General features: G+C 46.2%; 1 protein-coding gene across 3 annotated transcripts in view; it reads left to right on the top strand.

The window, feature by feature from the left end:
* The window catches only part of ADAMTS9 (ADAM metallopeptidase with thrombospondin type 1 motif 9), an 84,142-nt gene that overhangs the window by 57,471 nt on the left and 4,577 nt on the right, over positions 1–22,094 (top strand). For 2 of the 3 annotated variants that reach the window (XM_062008230.1, XM_062008229.1), the window contains exons 29-38: positions 2,176–2,343; positions 7,499–7,672; positions 13,811–13,981; positions 15,336–15,530; positions 17,293–17,425; positions 17,661–17,755; positions 17,914–18,008; positions 18,103–18,236; positions 19,722–19,813; positions 21,471–21,575. In XM_062008230.1, the coding sequence (XP_061864214.1) occupies positions 2,176–2,343; positions 7,499–7,672; positions 13,811–13,981; positions 15,336–15,530; positions 17,293–17,425; positions 17,661–17,755; positions 17,914–18,008; positions 18,103–18,236; positions 19,722–19,813; positions 21,471–21,575 (1,362 nt within the window). Of the gene's footprint in view, positions 1–2,175; positions 2,344–7,498; positions 7,673–13,810; positions 13,982–15,335; positions 15,531–17,292; positions 17,426–17,660; positions 17,756–17,913; positions 18,009–18,102; positions 18,237–19,721; positions 19,814–21,470; positions 21,576–22,094 lie in introns of those variants that run through there. The other variant, XM_062008231.1, reaches the window with a different exon arrangement.

Raw genomic sequence — 22,094 nt, 5'->3', positions numbered from 1 at the left:
ACGATGTGGTTGTAATTCTTTGAGAATAAGTAGTGAATCCCTTGTATTTTTAAATTACAGAGGTACTAGACTGTACCAGCTCAGGATGTGGGGCAAGAGAGAGTCTTGATCAAGCCTGTGAATTTACTCTTTAGCTTTGTCTGTGACACTGAAGTGGCATCAACCTGCATAGACAGTGCTTGCTGAGGAGCCCTTGAATTTCTGCTGAAGTATCAGCGTTGGTGTTTGGTCCAAAGATAGTAAAGGGATGAAAGTATTAGAAGTTTACAACCAGGTTTGGCAGGATTTGACATTTCCTTCTTGCTGCTGATGTTCATTGCCTGGGGAGAGATGTAGAGAGAATGAAGAAATGAGTTTCTGATTAAATTTGAACGCTTTTAAAAATAGGATAATATTAACTCAATATATCTTTTTTCTGTTGATACTAAAGAAAAAAGATGAAGTTTATGAATCTGGGTAACTCATGAAAGCCTTGTTTTGAATCAAGAGACAGCATTTCTTCTTGTTTCATGGTTCAAGGTTGAATGTTGGCCTTTTTGGCTTATCTTGAAATTGGAGCTGGGCTCAGGAAAACTCAGAGGTGGCCATCCCTGCCACAGGCTGGTCAGTCTTCTTGGAGGACCATCAATAATGGTCCTTAAGCCTTAATGATGGCAAGGGACACCAGCTACATTTTGTCAATCTGTAGGGGTCTTGTAGCAGGAAACCAGCCTTTTTCAGAACATGACTTATACAAACTTTTAAGCAGCAGCATCTAATCTTATGACTTAGAACCATTTCTTTCCATGCTGGTCTGAACTTCTCCATTTTGGAGCAACTTATTGCTCTCTTGCTGGTTCTTTGTGTACCTCTTAACACAACAGGAGCTCAATGAGTTGGAGGTAGAGCTGTAATCTAAAATAATCACAGCTGTCAATGCATATGCCAATTTCTATTCTAATGGATCTTCCAAAGCTGCTACATATATAAATTGTGAGTTTTTAGGTTTCAAATGGATTCATAGAGTGGGAAGAGCTAGGGCTGTAATTTATTTCTTAGGAAGTACACTGCTGGAGTGGCTCCAAAGTGAAGGAAGAAGCCTCACCCTCCACATTGTTTGCTGCATTCTGAAAAGAAAGCACAACATTTCATATTGAAGGATGGTTGAACCATTGTGTGTTTGTGCTCAAGGATTAAACCAGGATGCTTGTGACATGGCATGTAATGACTTGCATAACATGTGATGAAGAAATTGAAGCTGAGTCTCTGCGTGCATCATGCTGAGTAAGAGGCTTGTTCTACACGAAACTGTCATATTAAATTCTTGTCGTGATTCCAGACCCCTTTGATTCCTAAATCTTTTGGAGGAGACTAATCTGAAATCAAAGTGAAGTTGCTTGGGGTTTGCATGCCAGAAGTGGTCACATTTGAAAAAGTTCAGTGAACCTGCAGAGGGAGGATGAAATTAGTTGCTTCGCTACAAAGCTTACAGCTAACATACCTGCTGATTTGCTTTTTGCTTAGATTCTTCAGGCTCTGCTTTCTTGCCACCTTCTGAGTTGTTTTCAGGATGCATAAATCTGAAGGATGAGCATGTCCTGGTTTCAGTCTGTTTAGAATTTTAAAAGTAAATCAGTCTACACTGGTAAAAGAAACTTGAGCTTTAATACAGAGGACATGGAAAGACTTCATTTTTCTCTTCTGCCTTGTCCTTTGTGCAGCTATTTCTGTCTGTGAAGGTGTATTTGCACTTTACTCTCCTAATTTACCAAAATTTAACCTCTCTTTGTACCAAGGTAAATGGAAATGATTCCTTTCAAGTTCTTCTAAGCAGATACTGAGGGCTCCTGCCTTGATCCCTGTAAGATGAGTGTCCTCCTTTGAAACCACTGGAGCAATGTCAGGAATCCCGCCTGTTATCCCTGCTAAATGTCAGCTGCTTTCTCTGTTTTGATATTGGCATTTTGAGGGGCTTTGACTGAGAATATCATGCAATATTAAATGCAAACGGGAGCATTTCCAGCAGTTAAATTCTGCCCTTCCACATCCCCCTCAAGCTTTGTGTAGGCTGACGGGAACCTGGGGATGTGCTTTTTGGTCCAGTTAAAAGAAGATGCCCTGTGTAGCCATGGCCCGTGTATAACCCTGCAGATGGCCCTGCATGAAAGCTGATCTGTTGTCACTTTGTATTTACAGTGTTCTGTCTCCTGTGGAAGGGGCCAAAAGCACCGCAATGTGTACTGTTTGTCAAAGGAAGGGAGGCATATAGAAGAAGATTATTGCAAGCACCTTGCTAAGCCCAACGTGCAAAAGAAATGCAGAGGGGGCAGATGTCCGAAGTGGAAAGCAGGAGATTGGGGACAGGTGAGACACGTTGTATACTCTTTTGCACCCCTTGTGATGTTCTTCCTTCATCAGATTGGTTAGAAGGTGGTTTTCTCATCACTTCTGTGCTCTTGAAGTTTTCAAGGGTAGAGGTTTTGGGCCAGATGCTGGGGTAGTGTAAAACAGTGTAGCTTCATGATCAGCAGTGGAGCAGCTCTGATTTGTGTCAGCTGAAAACCTGGCAATTTGCTTTCAGTGTCTGTCTGAAAGCAAAATCTTTGTTGTGTATTTTTAATTTTCTGCTACAAAAGGCATTAGTATGTAACATTAGAGAGGATCTACTGTTTATACATGTTTTTGGTGTCATCATTATTTAACTATATCACATCCCAAGAAAAATATTCCTTAGTTTTGAGAAATCTGAGATTGTTCTTTAGACTTTTTCCAGGAAGCTGATAATAAAATCAATCAGAGCTGTTCATTAAAAATGCTTTTTCACTACCTTGTTTCTTAACAAGCTCATCACTTGATTATGCTTCATTAAAAAGTCAGACACTGATGCATAGAGCAGAAGCTGCTGGAAGTGGGGGTGTGAATATGTGCTTGGAGTTATTAAGCACCTTGTTTGCTGAAAGCATACCTTGAATCCTTATTTTCCTGAAAATCTTTGTCATCACCTCGAATCTGCTGCATCACATTTATATCTCTGCACCTCGCTTTTCCACTGCCTCATTAGTGTGCTAATCAGCAGAATTATTGAAAATTCCAGACTAAATGAACTGTTAACTTGTAGAACATCGTGTTTGCTCTCGAGGTCTGTCTTCCAAATTAAGGTACAAAACACCAGTTCTCACTGTATGCAAGTTCCCTGAAAGATAAAGCAGGAATGTTGCTACAGACACACGTGCAAACCTGAGGTCTAGGACAACATACTGCTGTTCAGTGTCGACTGTTAAAAAGAAAATAAACGCATGGATGTTCTACAATGGTTTTCAGACTTGTTTGGGTGGTTTTAATGCTCACCTTTGAATTCATAGGAGTATTTGGAATTCCATGTGCAAAGGGCTAATGCATTCACCATGGAGATTTAGTTATTGAGGTCTTTACCCAAGGAATGGCTGGGGGCACCCAAGTAGCCCTGCAGAGCCCTGTGAAATGCACAGTACTGCTCCCACATGGGAAATTAAGTCAGTATTATAACCTTTATTACCTACAGGATTGAAACCTCAATTTTATCCAGGAAGCTAGACTGAAAAGAAGCACAGGGCCATTAGATAGTCTTGTCATATCCGCTTTGCACCTTATTTAAAGCTACTGCTCCTGAAAGCAATTTTTTACAGCTGATAATTGTAAACATAATAATGTAATGGTCTGTAGATTATGTTAAAATACACTCATGTTAATTGAGAAAAGTGGTTTTAAATACCCAACATTCCACCACATGATCAGAGTTAATTTTGTGCAAGTGGAGAAAGAAACCCAGGTTAATAGGAGGATAGGTGATTTATGGCCTGAGGTAATCTCTTGTGGTTGGACAATTAAGGGATATTAGTATGGTAATGACAAGGCTAAGAATAGGCTACCCATTTCCAGGGTAGCTCCTCAGCTCAGGTCCCTGATGCTGTATGTGCTCAGTCAGCATCTTGCCTGGGGGGAAAAAATAAAGGGGTAGAAACACTCATTCTCCAATATGAAACTGGGCTTTTTAAAAGCCACCTGAAATGCTTTGACACAGCTCACCTGCTTCCTGATCACTGCCTGTGCCAGCAGCATTTCTTTGGGACAGATGAGGAGCTGAGGCTTCAAAAATTTGAAGCACTGACTATGGCTGTCCCTGTGAGAGGTGTGCAGGGCTTGAGGAGCTTTGCAAAAGATGTAATGCCTTAGAGCCGAGGTGGATTTAGGTACTGAACTTCTAATTACAACAGTGAAACGGGCAGGGGGTTGTCACTTTGAATACCGAGTAGATCAGGATCTAAATGGGCACAGAGATTCCACCTCACCTTCCCCATCACCAGTGCCACTATTGACAATAAGAGCTGTGATCAGTTTGCACTTAGATGCTATCAAAAAAAAAAGCTTTCTGAAGGTCTAATTGCCTCTGAAAGATAAAACCTAAAGCTGAGCTTCTGTGAGACAGCGGCTGCCACTTGTCCTGGGTAAACCAGCAAAAATAAGCCAAGGTTTTCCCATAAAACTGCATCCTCCTTGTTGCCACATATACACCAGACCTGTTGCATGTGCCTTTAGGGGTGTGGGGGTTTATTTTTGTTCAGTTTTACTTTTAGGAAAAGGAATGATTCAAAACATCAGGATTAATAAATATAGGAATGGTTGAGAATGAATCCCAGTCAGCAGCTGGCTAAGGTCGTGTTCAGCTACCAGGTTTTTTTCTCTCTGGGTGTTTTGTATTCAGTGGCTGGGTAATTGTCTTCTAGATTGCTATGAATCCATTTTCCTGCAACAAAGCATTTTTAATATATCTTTAATATTTAGAAGGGAAGAAAAAAGGCTTCTTCTCCAAGTTTGAAACACGCTTGTGTCTGCGCTGAAATGTCACATTTAATGTGTTTGCATCTCCTAAGTGGTACCAATTATGGCCATTTACCTTTTAGTTAGCAAAAATACCAATATTTATTCTACTGTATGATATTTACATATTTCAGCCACAGGCTGAAATCTAGCCCTATCTAAAAACACAGGTACAGCTTCTCAATACCCAAGCAGGCACAGTAAGGACAAACAGGCTGCCTGGCTCATGGCTTTCCATAGGGGAATATGTAAGTACAGCACAAGTTGGCAGCCCCCATACTGAATGTCTTCTGGCAGCATTGGCTAGTTGTGTATTTCCCTGAGGCAGACACAGGTTGGCTGACTAGTGTTATGGATTCAAATATAGCCAGGGTGAAAATGGTGTTAAAACCCACCTTTCCTTGCCAGTTATTAATAGTAAAGTGTAATGGCATTATTTTTAAGCCAGCCCTAAGTCCTACAAGATCCACAGCAATACTAATGCTGTGCACAGGCAGTGGGAGGAAACATCCTGAAGAACGAGATGCCTTCATCCTCTGCAAAAACTCACAGAGCCCAAACTCACCAACTTTTGCCCAAGTGAGTACAGCAATTGCCCCCTCCTCAGTAGGGCTTCATGCTCTGGCATGGCCATAGCCTGGTGTGGCCAGGTCAGTCATGTGCAGCCCTCCTGTGGCCCCTGGACTGGATTCATCTGCAGCTTCATCTTCTCAAGGCAGGGTTGTGCTGGTGTTTCTTTTTTCACTATAGCTTCCTGGCTATGAGTGTACTGAGGAAGTCCATTCAGCTAGGGAAGCCTTCCCCACATACCCTCTTGGAATCAGCCCCAGGAAAAGCTCTTTGCTTCCTTGTTCATAGGAAAGGGGTTCAAATCTGATCCTGATCTAGGTGAACCTGCTTCTGCAGGGGAGTTGGACTAGATGATCTCTAAAGGTCCCTTCCAACCCCTACCATTCCATGATTCTAAGAAATCTCTTCCAAGGGATGGTCCAGGACATGGCAGCCCCAGCCTGGGGTATGAAGGTCTCTCTTCTCCACTGAAAGTCCTCCCACCCACCCATTAGGTCAGGCTGCCTAATTATCTTGGTGGGCTTACATGGAGGGGGGCAAAGTTTCACCCAGGCATGCAGTGAAATGACACTATGGCTTTGCTGGGGACCAACCTCCCTAACCCTCTCTGCCTGGGTGTCACACACAGCACAGCCCCAGTGAAACAGTCACTTCTGCTCCCTCATATTTCCATACCCAGCATCTTATCATATCAGGCATGGGCTTTTTAACTGGGTGATAACCACAACACAAAAGGCATTTTAGAGCATGATTAGCATCCTGGTGTGTATGTTTCTCCAAGTTTGTGGCCATTATTCAGTTTAACTGTCCCCTATGGGACATGTAGGACAAACAGGGCTGTTAATCACAGGGAGGCAGCAGCAGATGGGAAGGATTTGCATCACCAGTGACAGAAATCTCACTGCTACTTTCAAAAGTCACACACTCCCCCCCAAAAAAACCCACCAAACTCCCACTCTCTTAGAAATATCTGGAGCCAGGCAAATATTCAGAGTCAGCTTTTCTTTAGTCCTCTTGGCTTTATGAGGCATTTTGATAGTAAAGCAAATGGAGCATTACAGAGGAAAACTGAAGGGAGAGAATTGCTTCCCCGTTAGGCGCCGCTTAATTCCCTGCCTTGAGAAAGCTGCTTTTATGAGTATTGCAATAAGGGGCTGTAAACATGTTTTCTTAGTTCCTGATGTATTAATAAGGTTGTTTATATTAATTGCTAATTCAGCAAATGGCTAATCGTAATAGCTGAGTTTTAAATGCATACCTTTGATTTTTACATGCTTTCTTCTATTTAGTGCAATTTCTCTTTATTCCAAATCTATAAAGTGTACTTTAAGATCTATCCAGGAAGAATCCATACCAAAGGGACGTTAAGTACTGCTGAATATATTACAGTGTAGTCAGTACAGTAAGAAATGTTGCATGAAAGAAAAAACAAGCTGTTAAGAGCATTGCTGTGTAGGTAATAATTTGGAGGTGTCTGAGAACCGGGGAAATTTAGGCATCTTTTTGCTATGTCTGGAAGTGGGGAGGGGGGAAATGTGCTCACAGTGTAGTGGAGGAGATATGAAATGTGGTTAGTTTGAAAAAGACATCTGTTTTCACAAGCTAACGGTGTGCCCTTGTGTGTGTGTTTGGATGCACGCTGAAAGAAATCCCAGCTGTGTCATACTTCCACCTCTCTTCTGCTACAGGCTGCTTCTATGTAATTCAAGTTTGCTTTTCACTAAAGCCCGATCCAGGGACACCTGTGGCATTCGATATATTTTGAACTATTCCTTCTCTGAGCCGAGTGCCTGAGCAGCGGCGCCTGGCACCGCTTTAGCAGCACCGCTATCTCCAGAGGGTTTAGCAATAAAAATCCTGCCTGGGAAATCCTCACCCCGCTGAAAACAACAGCCAAAATCCCCTCTGCCTTCAGCAGTGCAGAGATTTCAGCCTGTCTGCTCTGCCTTTCACCTAGAAAGCCTCACCTTGCAGTTTGAATGCGTTTAACGGCAGCGATAGCGATGCCACCGAGGCCAGAGGGTGAACCCCGGGAACTTACCGTGAGGGTTGCGACGGGAACCACGGCTAAACCTTTCCTCTCTCCCTGCAGTGCTCGGTGTCCTGCGGCCGGGGAGTTCAGCAGCGCTCCGTCCACTGCCACAGCAGCACCTCGAAGGCAGCCGAGGAGGCAGAGTGTGACCCGGGCAGCCGGCCCCCTCCGCAGCGGGACTGTCAGCTCCCCGAGTGCCCCACGCACCGCTGGGCAGCCGGCGAATGGCAGCCGGTAAGCGGGGACCCCCCTTCGCCCTTCCTCAGGGTCAGGCCACTTGTGCTCTGGAGCGGGATGATGCTGGAGGCGGGGAGGCCGCCAAGGATGGAGATCACTGTTCTGGGGTTGTAAGCTGGGCTTGCCAAAAAGAAAAAGCTGAGGAAACACTGATGTGTGCCTGCTGGAAGGGGGAGCTGAGAAGTAGTTCTGTAGGGTTAATTTATTGCATGGTGCTGCCCTGTGTTTGGCTGGGACCTATGCAAATGTTGAGCAGGTTTTGGGAAGGGCTTATTTGGGTCTGTTCCTGGAGGCTGAGCCCCGCTGTGCTGCTCCAGCAGCGAGCCCTGTGCTTGTGCCTTTGAAGGAATTGGGGAACATGGGTAATCCGTGCTTTCCTGCCTTGTTATCTCAGCTCCTTCTGACAGCTCTCTCCTTTCGCTGACCTCCCAGTCCATGCTTTTTGTCAAGCCATGAGCTGTGCTGAGACGAGGTTTCCCAAGGGAGACAATGTTTTTCTGAGTGGCCAGGATCAGTTGCCAGCAAAACCTAGCCCCATAGGCAGGCTGGAGTTGGGGATAAAGCTGTTGCTGTTCGGGGAGCGACTCCAACTCACTTTCAAGTGTGGGCAACAGGTGAGCCAGAGGCTGGTGGGTGGCAGGAAGACAAGGTGATGCTGAGCAGGAGGAAGTGCTTGTATCAACTGCCCCTGGGGTGCCATGGCAAGCTTTGAGTGCATAACTGGCATTGGCAGAGAGAATTCAGCCCAGGCACCAAATTAATTATTTTAATTCTAATTTCATTCCATTTTTAGCCATCTGTGGGTTTAAGACTCCTGCCCCAGTTCCTCTCCATCCCTCTCATGGGCCCTTCCCAGTGGGGCAGGGACTGACAGCCTTGGAAATGAGAAACATGATGGAGCTGCCAGCTCAGGAGAACTGACTCCTGTGTCACACAGCCTGCAGAAGAGGCCACCACTCCTGTGGAATGTCCTTGGCACACAGGAAGAAAGAGATTGCCCACCACAGGCCCTTCATGGGGATGCAGGGGATGGTGAAAGGCAGAAGACCCATTGCTACCAGATGCATCAGCCTCTCTGTAAAACCATTGCTGGTAGGGCAGAAGGGGCTTGTATCCTGCAGCCTTTAAACAGCAAAGATCCCACTGTCCTTGGAGATGCCTGATCAGAGCTTGATCCTGATCACTCTGACACCTGCAGTAAGAAATAATCAATGAGGCACTGGCTTTCATTGGCAGTCAGGCTGCTTTTACATTGCTCCTGCGTGGCCTACAACAGTCTAAAAGGGGGACAAAATTGGTAAAGGTGCCTTTTCCTACTGAGACAGAACGAAGAAGCCATGGTGTAAAAGACAACAGAGCCTCCTGCTCCAATAGCAAAAGATGGGGAGGCACTGCCAGCTTCCTCCTCAGAACCTCGGTGTTTGCAGACACTTCCAGAGCCTGACCTTATTGTATCACTGAAAAAAGCAGAAAAGCAAGAATAAAAGGGAGACAATAGGAAAGGCAAATGTACTGATGAGAGAAACAGACACACAGACAGGGGTTACACAACTTTGCAGCAAGAAAAAATTCGGTGTTAAGGCTGTGAGTGCTTTGCTCTCCTCTTTCCTTCCCCACTGCACAGAGCCCCCAAGGCTGCAGGCAGACTGTGTGACATTATCTAATATCCTCCCGCCGCTGGTGCCATGGCCTGACAGGGATGGTACAAACAAGTTTAGCTTCATTTCCCCAATCTCTGTGGCACTGGGAAGTTGTAATGGGTTTATAATCCTACATAATGCAGCCATGAGTATAAGAGGGTGGAGAGGACTGTGCTCCATTCTCGGGAAGCTGAGGTGTGACGGGAAGCAGCTGGAGGCAAAGCCGAGCTGAACAGGCAATAGTACCCAACAGAACCATCCCAGCCTGGGAAAGAATCATAGGAATGGCTGAGGGGGTTCCAGCAAATTCCTTGCAATGAACTTTTGCTTTTACAAAGTCTATTACATTTCTTCAGCTAATAAATTTATAGGTGGCAAAGTAGGTCACCAAACAGCATGCAGTTGAGTCTTCGTGGTGTAATCAGCTCTGAAAAGCCACAGCTCCTACCTTGTCCTTTCACCCCTTCCCCTTATATTTGCAAGTTTTCAAACCAGTGCCAAGACACCCCTGCCTGCCTTCACCCTGCCAAACCCGTGGTGAGAGGTGGATGCTGATGTTTCCTTCGGTTTTCCAGGGCTCCCCATTGCACTGGAGACATTTTTAATGTTACAGAGATTTTTGCCCCCAGGGGAGCTTTGCCAGGGAGTGGGCTGGAAGTTTCCTCACCCTTAAGTAACTGTTGATAGAAGCATGCAGGAGATGCCCAATGTCAGCTCACCTCTTTGGCTGACTCCAAGCAATTCCTCTGAGCACTTCTTATTTTGTTCTGATGTACCCACTGAAAAAAGCAATAGCATCTTCTCCCCAGCCACATAGTAGTTACAGTGAGGAGGCACAGATTGCATCAGTACACTCTGAGCAGGGAAGAGCAATGAACCCTAATTGAGAGGCAGGATGTAAAAAACATCCCAGCTCTGTCCTGTTCTTGATTTCTTATCTTTAAAGAGAATCTGTCAAGAGAGGGGGTTTCTTATTGTTCCTTGTTGTTGTAGATGTTGTTTAGGAAAAAAAAGTTGGTCTTGCCAATGAAAAGGAGTTGGGAACTTATTGGAAACCATTTATTGGTGCATCACCATTAATTAGCTGTTCTCAGTGCCCATGCCAGGGAGAGGAAAGTCAATAGCAAGGGCCTTGCTAACATCAAAGCAAAACCCAGACTAGGGTCACAAAGAAAAAGGGAAAGCTGGGAGAGAGAAGGGTTGTGTGGTTGTTAAATATGAACCTCTGGAAGCTGCAGTGCAATTCTTGAGACTTTGACATTTGCCATTTGGGGGGAAAATCATGCCATCCTTGCCTGATGTAGATTGCTGAGTTACTCAAGAGATGTTTGAAGTGTTCATGGTGTGGGGTTTCATTTCATCTCTGTGTCAGAATGAATGCTTTTGCAAAGCAATGCCTTCGGGGTCTGTTTAATTATTGTTATTACTCTTCTAAAACAGTTGCAGAAGTGCTTGAAATGGTCCTTAATTTGAACTGCCGGGAAAATAGTTTTAGAATTTGGGGAAATGAGGCAAAAGAGACAAATGTTGTCAAATGCCTGACCTGTTTTTCAGCTCTTGCTATCAAGAGCTGTTACACTGTGTCCCCGCTATTGTGTGTGAGATTTAGATCAGCCATGAACATGAGATTTCATACAAAATCTATCACCGTATTAAAAGGAAAAATAGCCTTTTCATGCCAGCTGAACTGTCCACTTCCTCCTTGCATCATGTTTTATCACCTTGGGGTGGCTGATTGCAACCTCTGCAGTGTTTCTCTTTGATGCATTTTATGGTGGTCCCACTGCCTTTGCACCGTATTTAATGCCGCAGTGGGATGATTTTATTTGCCAGTTATCCCTAAAAATACAAATAACCCAACTGTAATTTACTGATGATGACAAAATGCTCAGAGCAGGCTCAAGTTTATTTGGCCATATGACTGTTTTTTGCAGAGAAACCCAAAGCAGGCTGGTGTGTGCTTGAGAGTGTCAATCTCTCATCAGCAACTAATGATTTCAAACGAGGATGGGCTTTTGATAGCTCTTCATGGCCAGTGTCAGAAGATGCAGCTGATGACAGAGAGATCATTCACCCTCCTAAAATTAAGCATGAGACAACATACTTTGCAAATGTAGGCTTAAATATACATTAAGGAAGTGGAGTCAGCCGTGTTTCTTTCCACTTCTTGCAAGGTGCCTCCTTCAGTCTTGAGTAGCGAAGGACTGGAACGATCCACCCTGTGCTGCCCACCACGTGCTGGACTGTCATATGCCAAACCAGAGATATGAGGAGCTCTTAGCATCCCATAGCTCCACTCCCACTGTCTTCCTTAGGGAAACAGCAGGAAGGTTAAATTCACGCTGCCCCTGGAAGGTGCTGCTCGGGGAAGCTACGTGAGCACTAGTGATGCTTTATTCATGTGATATAACCTCCTTTCAGATTTTACTTACAGAATAGGGAGATATCAGAGAAGGGCAAATATAGCATTGTTTGTTTAGTCTCTGGGGAAATCACACTCCAGCAAATTCCTCCAGCCGCTGTAGGATCACTGTGTTTCAGCACAGACCTAGAAGGAGCTTCCACTCCAGGGTCTTAAAGCAAAAGAGTAAATAAGGTTGAGAGCACATGAAGCCCTTGGGGTCTTTTGGCAGGCTGTGGATTTGCAATGTTGACTGTTGCCTAAGAGCTCCTAAGTTATTCCTCCAGAATAAGTGCTGCTTTGTGGGGCTGCCTTTCTCATCCCATCCCCCTCCACTTCTTTACTAAGTATTTATGACCAACACAAAGTTGTGCTTGCAGTGGCTCTCCTGGTTTACTGCTCCTGCCATGGATTAATCTGATTCTTTCAAAGTTCTCACATAATTTGCAATCTTGGTTCTGACAGCTAATTACAGAAAATTGGGGGCCCAACAACACCCTTGTTTCCCAATTAGCTGAACCCACTAAGGTTTTGCTAATTGTGGGCCAACCAGGAGAACAGGAGCTGATTTGGGGAGGCTGGAAACGATGTTTGGAAGGTGAGACTCTAACTCACCCTCACAGTCCTCTGAGCCTAGGTGACTTCAAATGGTGTTTCTGTATGGACAGGGATGGTCTGATTGAATGTTTTATCCTTTCCTTAGGGGAAGACATTTCCTGCACATTATATAAAATGATTCTTTTCATGCATTTTTCTCCTTGTTAATCCATTGAAAGTGTTAGAATTCTATTACAGGCGATAACTTTAAGAAAGTACAGTTTATCCAGACAGCTGCTCTTATGCTGAATTACTTTGTTTTATGGGAGTGTTTTGTAAGATGCACTCTGAGCACAGACCCACTCCCAGGTGCACAGCCTCACAACTGGGCTGGTTTTTCCAAGACAAGCAGAGAAAGCACAGAAAGTCTCCAGAAGCCCCCAGAGAGCAGTTGTGCTTGGCTAGTGCTGGGTTGCTCTTAATATCGGGCAGAGCAGCCCCAACAATGTTCCAGGGCAGAGTACTGCTGCTCTCCCACTGCCAGGGACCAAGGAAGGGGAAACCTCCATGCCAGGCATAGCCAAGGGTGCAATGATGTGAATTTTGGCAGGGTGATGGCTGGGTTGTTGTTCTATGAGCAGGTTGTATTTACTAGGGGCTGAAATAGAGTCATTGAATCGTTTTGGTTAGGAAAGATCTTTAAGGTCATCAAGTCCAAGCCCTTCCCTGACCCTGCCAAGCCCATCACTAACCCCTGGCCCTCAGCACCTCATCTGTGTGGCTTTTAAATATCCCCAGGGATGGGAACTCCCCCACCTCCCTGGGCAGCCTGGGACAGTGTCCAACAACCCTCTCAGGGAAGAGGTCCTTCCTTATCTCCAATCTAAACCTCCCCTGGTGCAACTTGAGGCCATTTCCTCTTGTCCTATCAATCATTGTTGGAGAGAAGAGACCAGCCCCCACCTTGCTACAATCCCTTTTCAGGTAGTTGCAGAGAGTGATCATGTGTCCCCTCAGCCTCCTCTTCTCACAGACTAAACTCCCCCAGTTCCCTCAGCTGTTCCTCATCAGACTTGTTCTCAAGACCTTTTCTCAGCTTCGTTGCCCATCTCTGGACATGTCCCAGCACCTCAGTGTCTTTCGTGTAGTGAGAGGCCAGAACTGAATACACCATTGGAGTTGGCCCCTTTGTTTTCCCCTTGCTCCGTCTCCTGACCTGGCATGCCCACCTCTCTATCCCTTGCTCCCATCACAGCTGGACAGCAGATCTGCCCCATCCCAATACCTGCTGCCTTGTTTTCTCCTCGCTCCCTATGTCTACAGTTTGGCTTGTTACCTCCAGAGGACGGGAGCAGTCTGTCACTGGATGCTCCCACAGTGCCTGGCACAGAGAGACCCTGCTGTCAAATTTGCCCTGAAGTGATACCAACGAGAGACGGGGCACAGAGCCATCCTCTCACTCGGGCTCCTGGGAGAAGGGTTCACTGGCTTTACAGATGCAGTTTAATGTGCTGAAGTCCCTCACGGGTTCCATGAGCTGTTGTTTCTTACAAACAGTGCACGAAGACATGCGGGGAGGCCTCTCGGTACCGCAAGGTGGTCTGTGTGGATGACAACAAGCAGGCACAGAGCAGCGACTACTGCGACGCCCACAGACGCCCGGCCGAGGTGGAGAGCTGCCGGCTGCCCCCCTGCGAGTACGTCTGGATCACTGGGGAGTGGTCGGAGGTGAGGCCCCGGCATGGCTGGGAGGGATGCAGAGGGGCTGCTGCCACTCAGCACTGGGCCACGCTGTCTCCTCTCGCCGCTGGCCTCACTGAGATGTTGCAGCTCAAATCAGCAGTGACAGGGCAGTGCCACGTGGTGTAATTATTAGTTTTTGGATTGTTTCTGTGTGCAGTTTCTCTGCTGGAGAGAAAGGAGCAGGGCCGTGGGAGAAGGCCAGGGTGTTAAAGAGTAAACTCCAGCATGCTCAGAGTCCTAGCTAAAGTCTAGAGACAATCTTCTTCCAAAGCACAGACATTCTCTTTGGTTTTGTCATTTAATTTCGTTTATTTATTTATTGGGTTTTACTCCCATCCCCTCCCAGGGAGCTCCAGGGCCCAGGTGAGCATCCTAAGGGAAAGGCGTTCCTGGATATGACTGTAGGGACACATCCTTCCTCAGTACCATCTTTGGCAGAAGCAAGGACCTGGCGTGAGCGAAGGCATCAGGTTCATCCTCACAGCTGGGGGAGGGCTCAGCAAGGAAAATAGATGAGTTGTCTTTGCAGCAGGCGCTGCATGCAGGAGGACCCGGGCTAATCTCAGCCTGTTTCCTTCTGCAGTGAGTGAAGGATTACTTTCCACTTGGAAGAACAGCAGAGGGAAACGACAAGGCAGCTGCTGACACAGCACTGATTAAAAAGAGAGAACAAGAAAAGGGGAAAAAAGAAAGCATGTTGGAACTGAGGGGGAGGAGAGACAAGCTACCCAAGATAGCGCAGCAGGGAGAAATGTGGAGACATGAGAATTTCTGGAAGCAGCCTGATCTCCTGGGTGGTTTCCTAAGAGAAATATTAGGGTGCTTTGGAGGCTGGAGCCCTGGCTTCCCCTTGCCCAGACACTCTCTACCCGCTCCCACCACCTGTGACTCCCTGAGGAACGCTCAGGCTCATGAAGACAGAAGACTTCCCAGCTCCCGCTCAGCCTTTTGTTGAGAAGAGCAGAAGCCCTCTTTGTCTTCTAATTACAAGCAAATCCTTCCCTTTCTTCCAGTTGCTGCCAAATACCTGTGATTCAAGGCCAGTCTTGACCATTTTCCTTCTCTGTGTGTCCTGGGGAGAGACAACACGTGCCCAGGAGCCAGCCTGGCGTCCTGGAGCATCAGCAGGGGTAGCAGAGAGAGGAAGAGGATGCTCAAACATTGTCAGGCACCAGCCTATTGTAGCCACTCACAATCCTCGTGGCTGGCTTAAAGAGTTGCTCATGATCCTTAGGAAAGGCTTGCTGTGTGAAAAGCTGGCAAGCCTGCTTTTCCTCCTCATTTTAGGCATCCTTCCCAAAGCACATGGTACTGACAGGCACTTCCTCTGCCCCCACAGTGCTCCGTCACGTGCGGGAAGGGATACAGGCAGCGGCTGGTGTCCTGCAGCGAGATCTACACCGGCAAGGACCACTATGAGTACGGGTACCAGAACACAGTCAACTGCCCTGGCACACAGCCACCCAACATCCAGCCCTGCTACCTCGGGGAGTGCCCCGTCTCGGCTTCCTGGCGCGTCGGCAACTGGGGCAGCGTAAGTTTGGCAAACTTCCCGTTTTAACTGGAAAAATGGGAGCAAACTTAGCTTTCTTTACACTGGGGACACGCTGTGAAGGTTTGGTGGGGAGATGTTTGTGCAAATGAATGCAATGAATGTCCTCATGCAGTGACAGGCCCAGTGAGGGTAAGGCTCCTGCTCCAGACTGAACCCTGTTGTGTGATCTCAATGAAAATTCAGTTGTAGCCAAAATTTGTGGATGTGTTGAGGGCCATGATGAATGCTTATTCAAAAAGTGGGGTTATTGCCCAAAAACAAGGGTTTTGAAAGCCCTGTGCTAGAATAGAAGGAGCAATGAGTAGTTGGAAGCTGGAGCTAGTCCCAGTTGCACATGTATGTGAGCAAGACTTGAGAACCACCAACAGGCCAAAACACTGCTAGTTATAACCTTTAAAGGACTTTCCTTTCTTTTTCTTTCGCCTCTCCACCTCCTTACAAATGTTGGGAAAGAACTTCACCTTTCTGCTAAAGTTATTTGTGTCAAGCCTCTTTTGGGGCCTGAACTAGAAGATCAAATTCTAGTAAAGGTGATAACGTTTCACTTGTTTAGGCTTCCGACATGCTTTGAAATGTAGTCTTTCTCCCATAAATTTGATTTATTAGCCCAGCTCAGGCATTTGTAGGAATTTGTCAAACCTTTACAAGGCAACGAGGGTCAAGTCAAGCAAAATGTAGTGGAAGTTGTCACAGTAAATGGCAGAGCAGTTTGAAACCTAAGTTCCTCTTGCCCTATAGGAAGCTTTAGATCCTCTCTGCAAGTCAGGGCAGAGGAGTTACAGCAAAGAGCTCAGCCTCAATTAATTGGTATTTTCCCACAGAAATTCAGTGCAAAACGTCCAACTCGTTAGCGTTGCAAAGAGTATCCATTTCAGAGAGCAAGACCTTTCTCCTTACTTTGGGCTACTGAACGTCCTAGTGACTACCAAGTGCCACGACCCTTCTCATCTTTGGTTTTCAAAGGGATTTAGTGTGAAATACCTTTGATGGACAAAGAGAATCCTGCTCAACTCCTTAGCTAAGTCTGATGGATTTAGAACTGATAAAGAGTAAATGCTAAGTTGCAAACACTATGAGCTATTGAAGGCTCTCTTATGGTGTGCTCCTTTAGATTAATAAGCTCTAAATAAATGAGCAGCATCATTTTCTTGGCAGCTTAACCTGGAACCTGTAGGAAAAGCTGATTTTCAGTTCTCAGGTACTAAAAGAACACGTTGCAGAGGGGGAGTGAGATGCCCAGAGGAAAGGGGGAGAGAGGATTTCAAGTCTGTAGATTTTCGATGCAACTTGGACAGAAAACAACAAACCATGTCATGTTTGCTCAGAGGCCCCTGACAGTACCAAGCAAGGTCTCCCAACCACCAGGAGAGGGTTCCTACCACTCAAGCTTTCTGATGAACGTTTCTTTCTTGTACGACCTTCTTAGTGTGAAAACAAACAATTTCCCCTGAACACATGGCTCACCTTGACCAATTCTGCCTCATCCTGTAAAATGTTTGAGTGCTAAGCAAAGTTCAGCAGTCTTCTTGAAATAATTACTGACAATGATAATAATGAAGGGATTAATAATAAAAGGGATTATGTGTCTGACTAAAATTAAGCCCATGTTTGAGCACTTTACAGGACTGAGGCCTTTGCTGCCTTTTCTGCTGTCTCTTGATACAAAGGAACCAGGCTGTCTCTGCTCTTCTGGAGCCCAGAGTCCTTAAGATAAAATGTGAATCTGTCTTCTCTCTTGCAGTGCTCTGTCACCTGTGGGGTTGGAGTCATGCACCGGTCAGTGCAGTGTTTGACAAACGATGACCAGGTCAGCAGCTTGTGCCACGTAGATCTGAAACCCGAAGAGAGAAGGGCATGCCACAATGTCCATGACTGTAAGTCTGCAGATTTGCACCTTCCTTTGCTTTTCTCATGGCTTCAGCATCAAACTCCTAGAGGCAGGCAATATTTCCAAGCATTGGGAGCCATTCAACTAAGCACTAAAGCACTTCAGGGAGACCTCTTAAAAATAAACAAGGTGGTTTGATGTTTTGGTTGCCTCATAGTGTTACAGAAGAAATTGTGATGTACTGTTGCTGAGTGACTACAAGTATTTCTGCTTTGTTTCAGGTGAATTACCAAGGAGTTGCAAAGACGTTAAAAGTCTCAAAGGTGTCGCTGAAGATGGTGAATATTTCCTTCAAGTCAAAGGAAAGATGTTAAAGGTGCATTTCAGCAACAGATTGACAGTTAATGCGTTTCCCAAAGGTGAAGAGGACCCTGTGTGTGCTCTTCATTTCCACTCTTGAATATTCTGCCTTTGGTTTTCTCATCCAGCCCTTTGCACATAATACCTAACAAACTTCTGGCTTCTGTCTCTCAGGTGTATTGTTCTGGGATGCAGAGTGACAGCCCAAAGGAGTATGTGACCCTTGTAAATGGGGATGCAGAGAATTTTTCAGAAGTGTATGGATACAGGTAAGGAATCCCTTAATCCTGAGCTTCAAAGTCTTTTTGTTTTCCCTGGCAATATTTTCCAGTCATGAGTAGAAAGGGTTTTCTTTTGATTTAGATTGCATAACCCGACTGAATGTCCGTATAACGGGAGCAGACGAGAAGACTGCCAGTGTAGGAAAGATTACACAGCAGCTGGGTTTTCCACCTTCAGCAAAGTAAGGCTGGACCTGAACACTATGCAAATAATAAGTGAGTAAAAACAGGGCCTTGCCATTAAAAAACCAAAATGTTTCTTTTACACGAATAGAGCTGTAACTACAAGCAAGCAATAGTACTCCAGTGAGCAATATTCCTGAGCTCTCCTGTTAAAGGCTGCTTTTAAACTTGATCACCTGTTTGCTGCTTTACACTTAGAGACTGCAACTCGAGCACATCAGAGATGCTCATACTATTTCTCTGTAATAGGGGAAAATATTAAGACAGTGGCTGGTTGCATCTGCTATACAGAATGAATACTTGTGTGCTCCCAGCAGGCCAGTGTGGTTTTTTTGAAGGATTTTATTTCATTTGGTCTCCTGTTTTCAGACTGCATTCAGGTAGAAAGCTTAACCAGGTAGGAGCAGGCCCCACATTCTACACACCGACGTGTCAGGAGATCCCAGTGCAGGGAACCCAGCTGGGGTAGGGATGTGGGGGGGAGGCAGAGGAGGCTCTCAGCAGAGTCAGACCATGAGGAACTAACTTGTGTTGAGAGTGATGCAGCTGGGGACAGGGATTTACAGAGAAAGAGGAGGAGACTGTAGCTGTGCAAGAGAAGTGGTACCTTGCCACTCCTACCAGCATGTATGGGAGCTGGGAGCCATCCCTCCAACGAACCACAGCATCCTATAGGGTTATGGTCTCAGACCTGTTCACTCCAGGGATGCTATCAGTTTCCAGCAAGGGTTTTAAAAATACAAGATATTGTTGAGGGTTCATTCAGTAAACAGTGGAGATTTTTTTAGCAAACCAGAATCCTTCCTTGTAAAATGACTCTTTATCTGATAGGGGGTTTTTATCACTCAGTTTTCCAACCATGAGACCTCCTAGTCCATCAATCTGTAAAAAGCTACTAATGGTCTGTAAAAGCTTCTAGGTAAAGATCTCAAAGTAACCACCCTGGAGGAATTTGATACCAGCTCCCTTTGAATTTCAAAAGGAGCTGGGCATCTACCCCTGTCAGGCAGGAGCTATCTCACATCCTCATCTAAATTAGTCTGGATTACTTCAGATCCTTCCAGAGCAAAATACCCCGATTTCCTTTGAAACCCCAACCCATGGGCTGGGGCAGCCTGGAGAGCACAGAGATGGTTGTTTGCTTTTGTTTAAAAAGGGAGATTTAGGAGGCCCTGAGAGCAGGGCATTTTCTGATAGAGAAATAAAACCCAAGTCATGAGTTTGAGTTTTGCCATTATTTATACCCAGATCCTAAATCACTGATGTCCTTAAACTGAGCTATAAACACTGAGCATGTGAGATGTCCTGTTAAATTCAGTGCTCACGTGCCAGGGAGTCACACGTGGGATGAATTGGGGATTTAATATGAAATATCCACCAGACGAGGTCTTGACTCTCAAGATTAATGTATGAAACCAGCTTTAATGAGTTTAAGCATTAGCAGAGAGCATGTTTACATTCATTTTGTCTCTCTCCTGTGTCTTTCTCGCCGTGTTATTCACCGACTCTTCTCCACAGCGACTGATTTGCAGTTTGCACGGACACATGATGGACGACCTGTTCCTTATGCCACTGCTGGGGACTGCTACAGTGCAGCCAAATGCCCCCAGGTATTTGATAGTAGCATTTCATAGGAATTGGTGCCATTTGTTATCTTCAGACCCTCTATTAATTACTGCTGATGACATCAGCCCGACTTCAGTGAGTATCATGTTCTCATCTCAGTGATTGGAGACTTTGCCCTTTGTGCAGAAAGTACTTTCTGTTTTCCATATGGGAAAATGTTGGGTTATTATCAGGCCAGTGAGGGGACCAGCTAAGGGATGTTCCCCAGGGCCTCAGTCAACAGAGGAAGGGGAAAAGAAAGAAGAAATAAGCCGTGAGAGAAAGGCTGGGCTTCGTATGCAGTAGTGAATCAGGCCATGGGGCTGCCCTGGGAGCCTGCCCTGTGCTCTGCAGTCTCATATCCACTGGAACCACTGTTTGCAGAGGTGCAAGATGAGTGAGATAACACTCCTGATTTTCACAGCATCCCAGTGGGACCATCATTCACTTCACCTTGGGGCTGGGAAAACACTAACAAAATGAAAGTGGTGCTTGCACATCAGCACAAAATCAACCTGTCCCAGCACCGACAGATGCCCAGCCATGAAGGCACAAAGCTCACCATGGGCTAAGTTGCCTCCTCAGTAACTCTGGGAAGTGATGTAGAACATCCAGCCTAGTAGCTTGGGAAAAATATGCTTTCTTGGAAGTCTTTGGGAGACTAGTTACACTGTGCTACAGGTGGCTTGCTCCATGTCCCCAGCACACCTAGATTTTGTGGAGCTGGGGATTGATCAGTGGATAGTCCAAGGTATTAGGTGGACCACATTTGCAAAGGGCATCAAGCAGGGAATCGCAGCAACAGATGGCAGAGTGTAAACTTCTCCATCTCCTTTCCTCCCTACCTTCAGAGCTGGCACTTTTCTGCATAGCTCAGTGGCTTAGGGATTGACTTCTTACCTCTGGGTGGCTCATGAATGTTAATATCCATCCACTTGACCCAGACATTTCACTCCACGGAAAATCAGCATTCCCAAGGCAGCAAATGCAAGAAGCAAAAAGCTAGCAGAAAGCTGGTACCATACAGCTGTGCTGAGCTGTGGGTCAGCCTGGGGATGTGTCTGAAGGATCCTTCCTTGGGTTGAGAAGCGAGCAGGGCCAGGGTCTGTCATGGTGGGGAAGGAGAAGGGAGAGGTTGCATTGAATACAGGCACAGCCCTCAATTTTCCACCCAATTAGTGGATTTTGAGATAAGGTTGAATGAAGTGAAAGATGTTTTTAAGAAACAAACGAATGAAAGAGTTTGGTAGAAGGAAAACACCCTCAAGTGAGTGGAAAATCAGGCCGAGTGTGCCCTCTCCAGTTGAGGAGCGGGCAGCGAGCGCGGCTGCAGCACCGCCATGGGGTACCGTTCCCATCAGCTCCTGCAGCACGGCAGCTTGCCATGGAAAAGCCAAGAATGCCCTCAGCCGGCAAACAGTGAAAAAGCAGCACAACACCCAGAAAAAGCAGTGAAGCAAGCCCCTCCTTCCCCGTAGCCAGCACCGAGGAGGAAATCCCCAGCCTGAGACATGGTGCGATTCCTACAGTGTGTGCAACGGGCACTGTCAGAGCGATGGAAAACGTTGCTGGCAAGGTCCTGTTAGAGAAGGGACCCCGTGGCAAGGTATGGGAGGCCAGACCACGGTGCTTTGAGATAACCAGGCTCATCTTGTCTTTCAGGGTCGCTTCAGCATAGACCTTTATGGGACAGGCCTGTCCTTAATGGGAACAGCCAAGTGGCTCTCACAAGGGAACTACGCTGTGTCAGAGATTCAGAAATCCCCAGTAAGTTGCTGTTTTAATTATGGTTAGACCTGCTCATGAGAGGTTTGTCATTGCAGTGTTGTCTTTTGTGGCAATTTCTTCCAGGTAGAGGCTAAGAAAAATACAGCATTGGGCATTAAAGTGTTGCCTGTAGTTGGAGGCAGGGGAACTAGTGGGTTTAACTTGATCTGAGTTATTGCAATTAATTAGTGAGCTTTCTTAACCATGAAGCTGAAAACACAGAGTGCTGTGGGGCAGACATAGCCTTAATTAGTTGTCTGAGATGCCCGCCACAGAGCGTGTGTCACACTGCAGGCAGGAGCAGGGCGTGCGGGTTCAGGGCTCCAGAGTGGGGACTTGATCTGCTGGACAGGGTCCAGGTGCCAGATGAGTGCCCAGAGTAGGAATTGTCCCCAAGATGTGGAGGACATGGACCTTCTCAGTGAGCTGGGTTTATCTCCTTGGGAGAAACTCGAGCCCCCTGAGCTCAGGTGAGCCGGGGCTGCCCCACAGCACGCTACACCCCAGAGCATTGTCCCC

Source organism: Colius striatus, chromosome 15, assembly GCF_028858725.1.
Source record: "Colius striatus isolate bColStr4 chromosome 15, bColStr4.1.hap1, whole genome shotgun sequence".
Lineage (NCBI taxonomy): Eukaryota > Metazoa > Chordata > Aves > Coliiformes > Coliidae > Colius > Colius striatus.
Note: the sequence above shows the minus strand (reverse complement) of the source record. Positions and strands in the feature narration are given on the sequence as shown.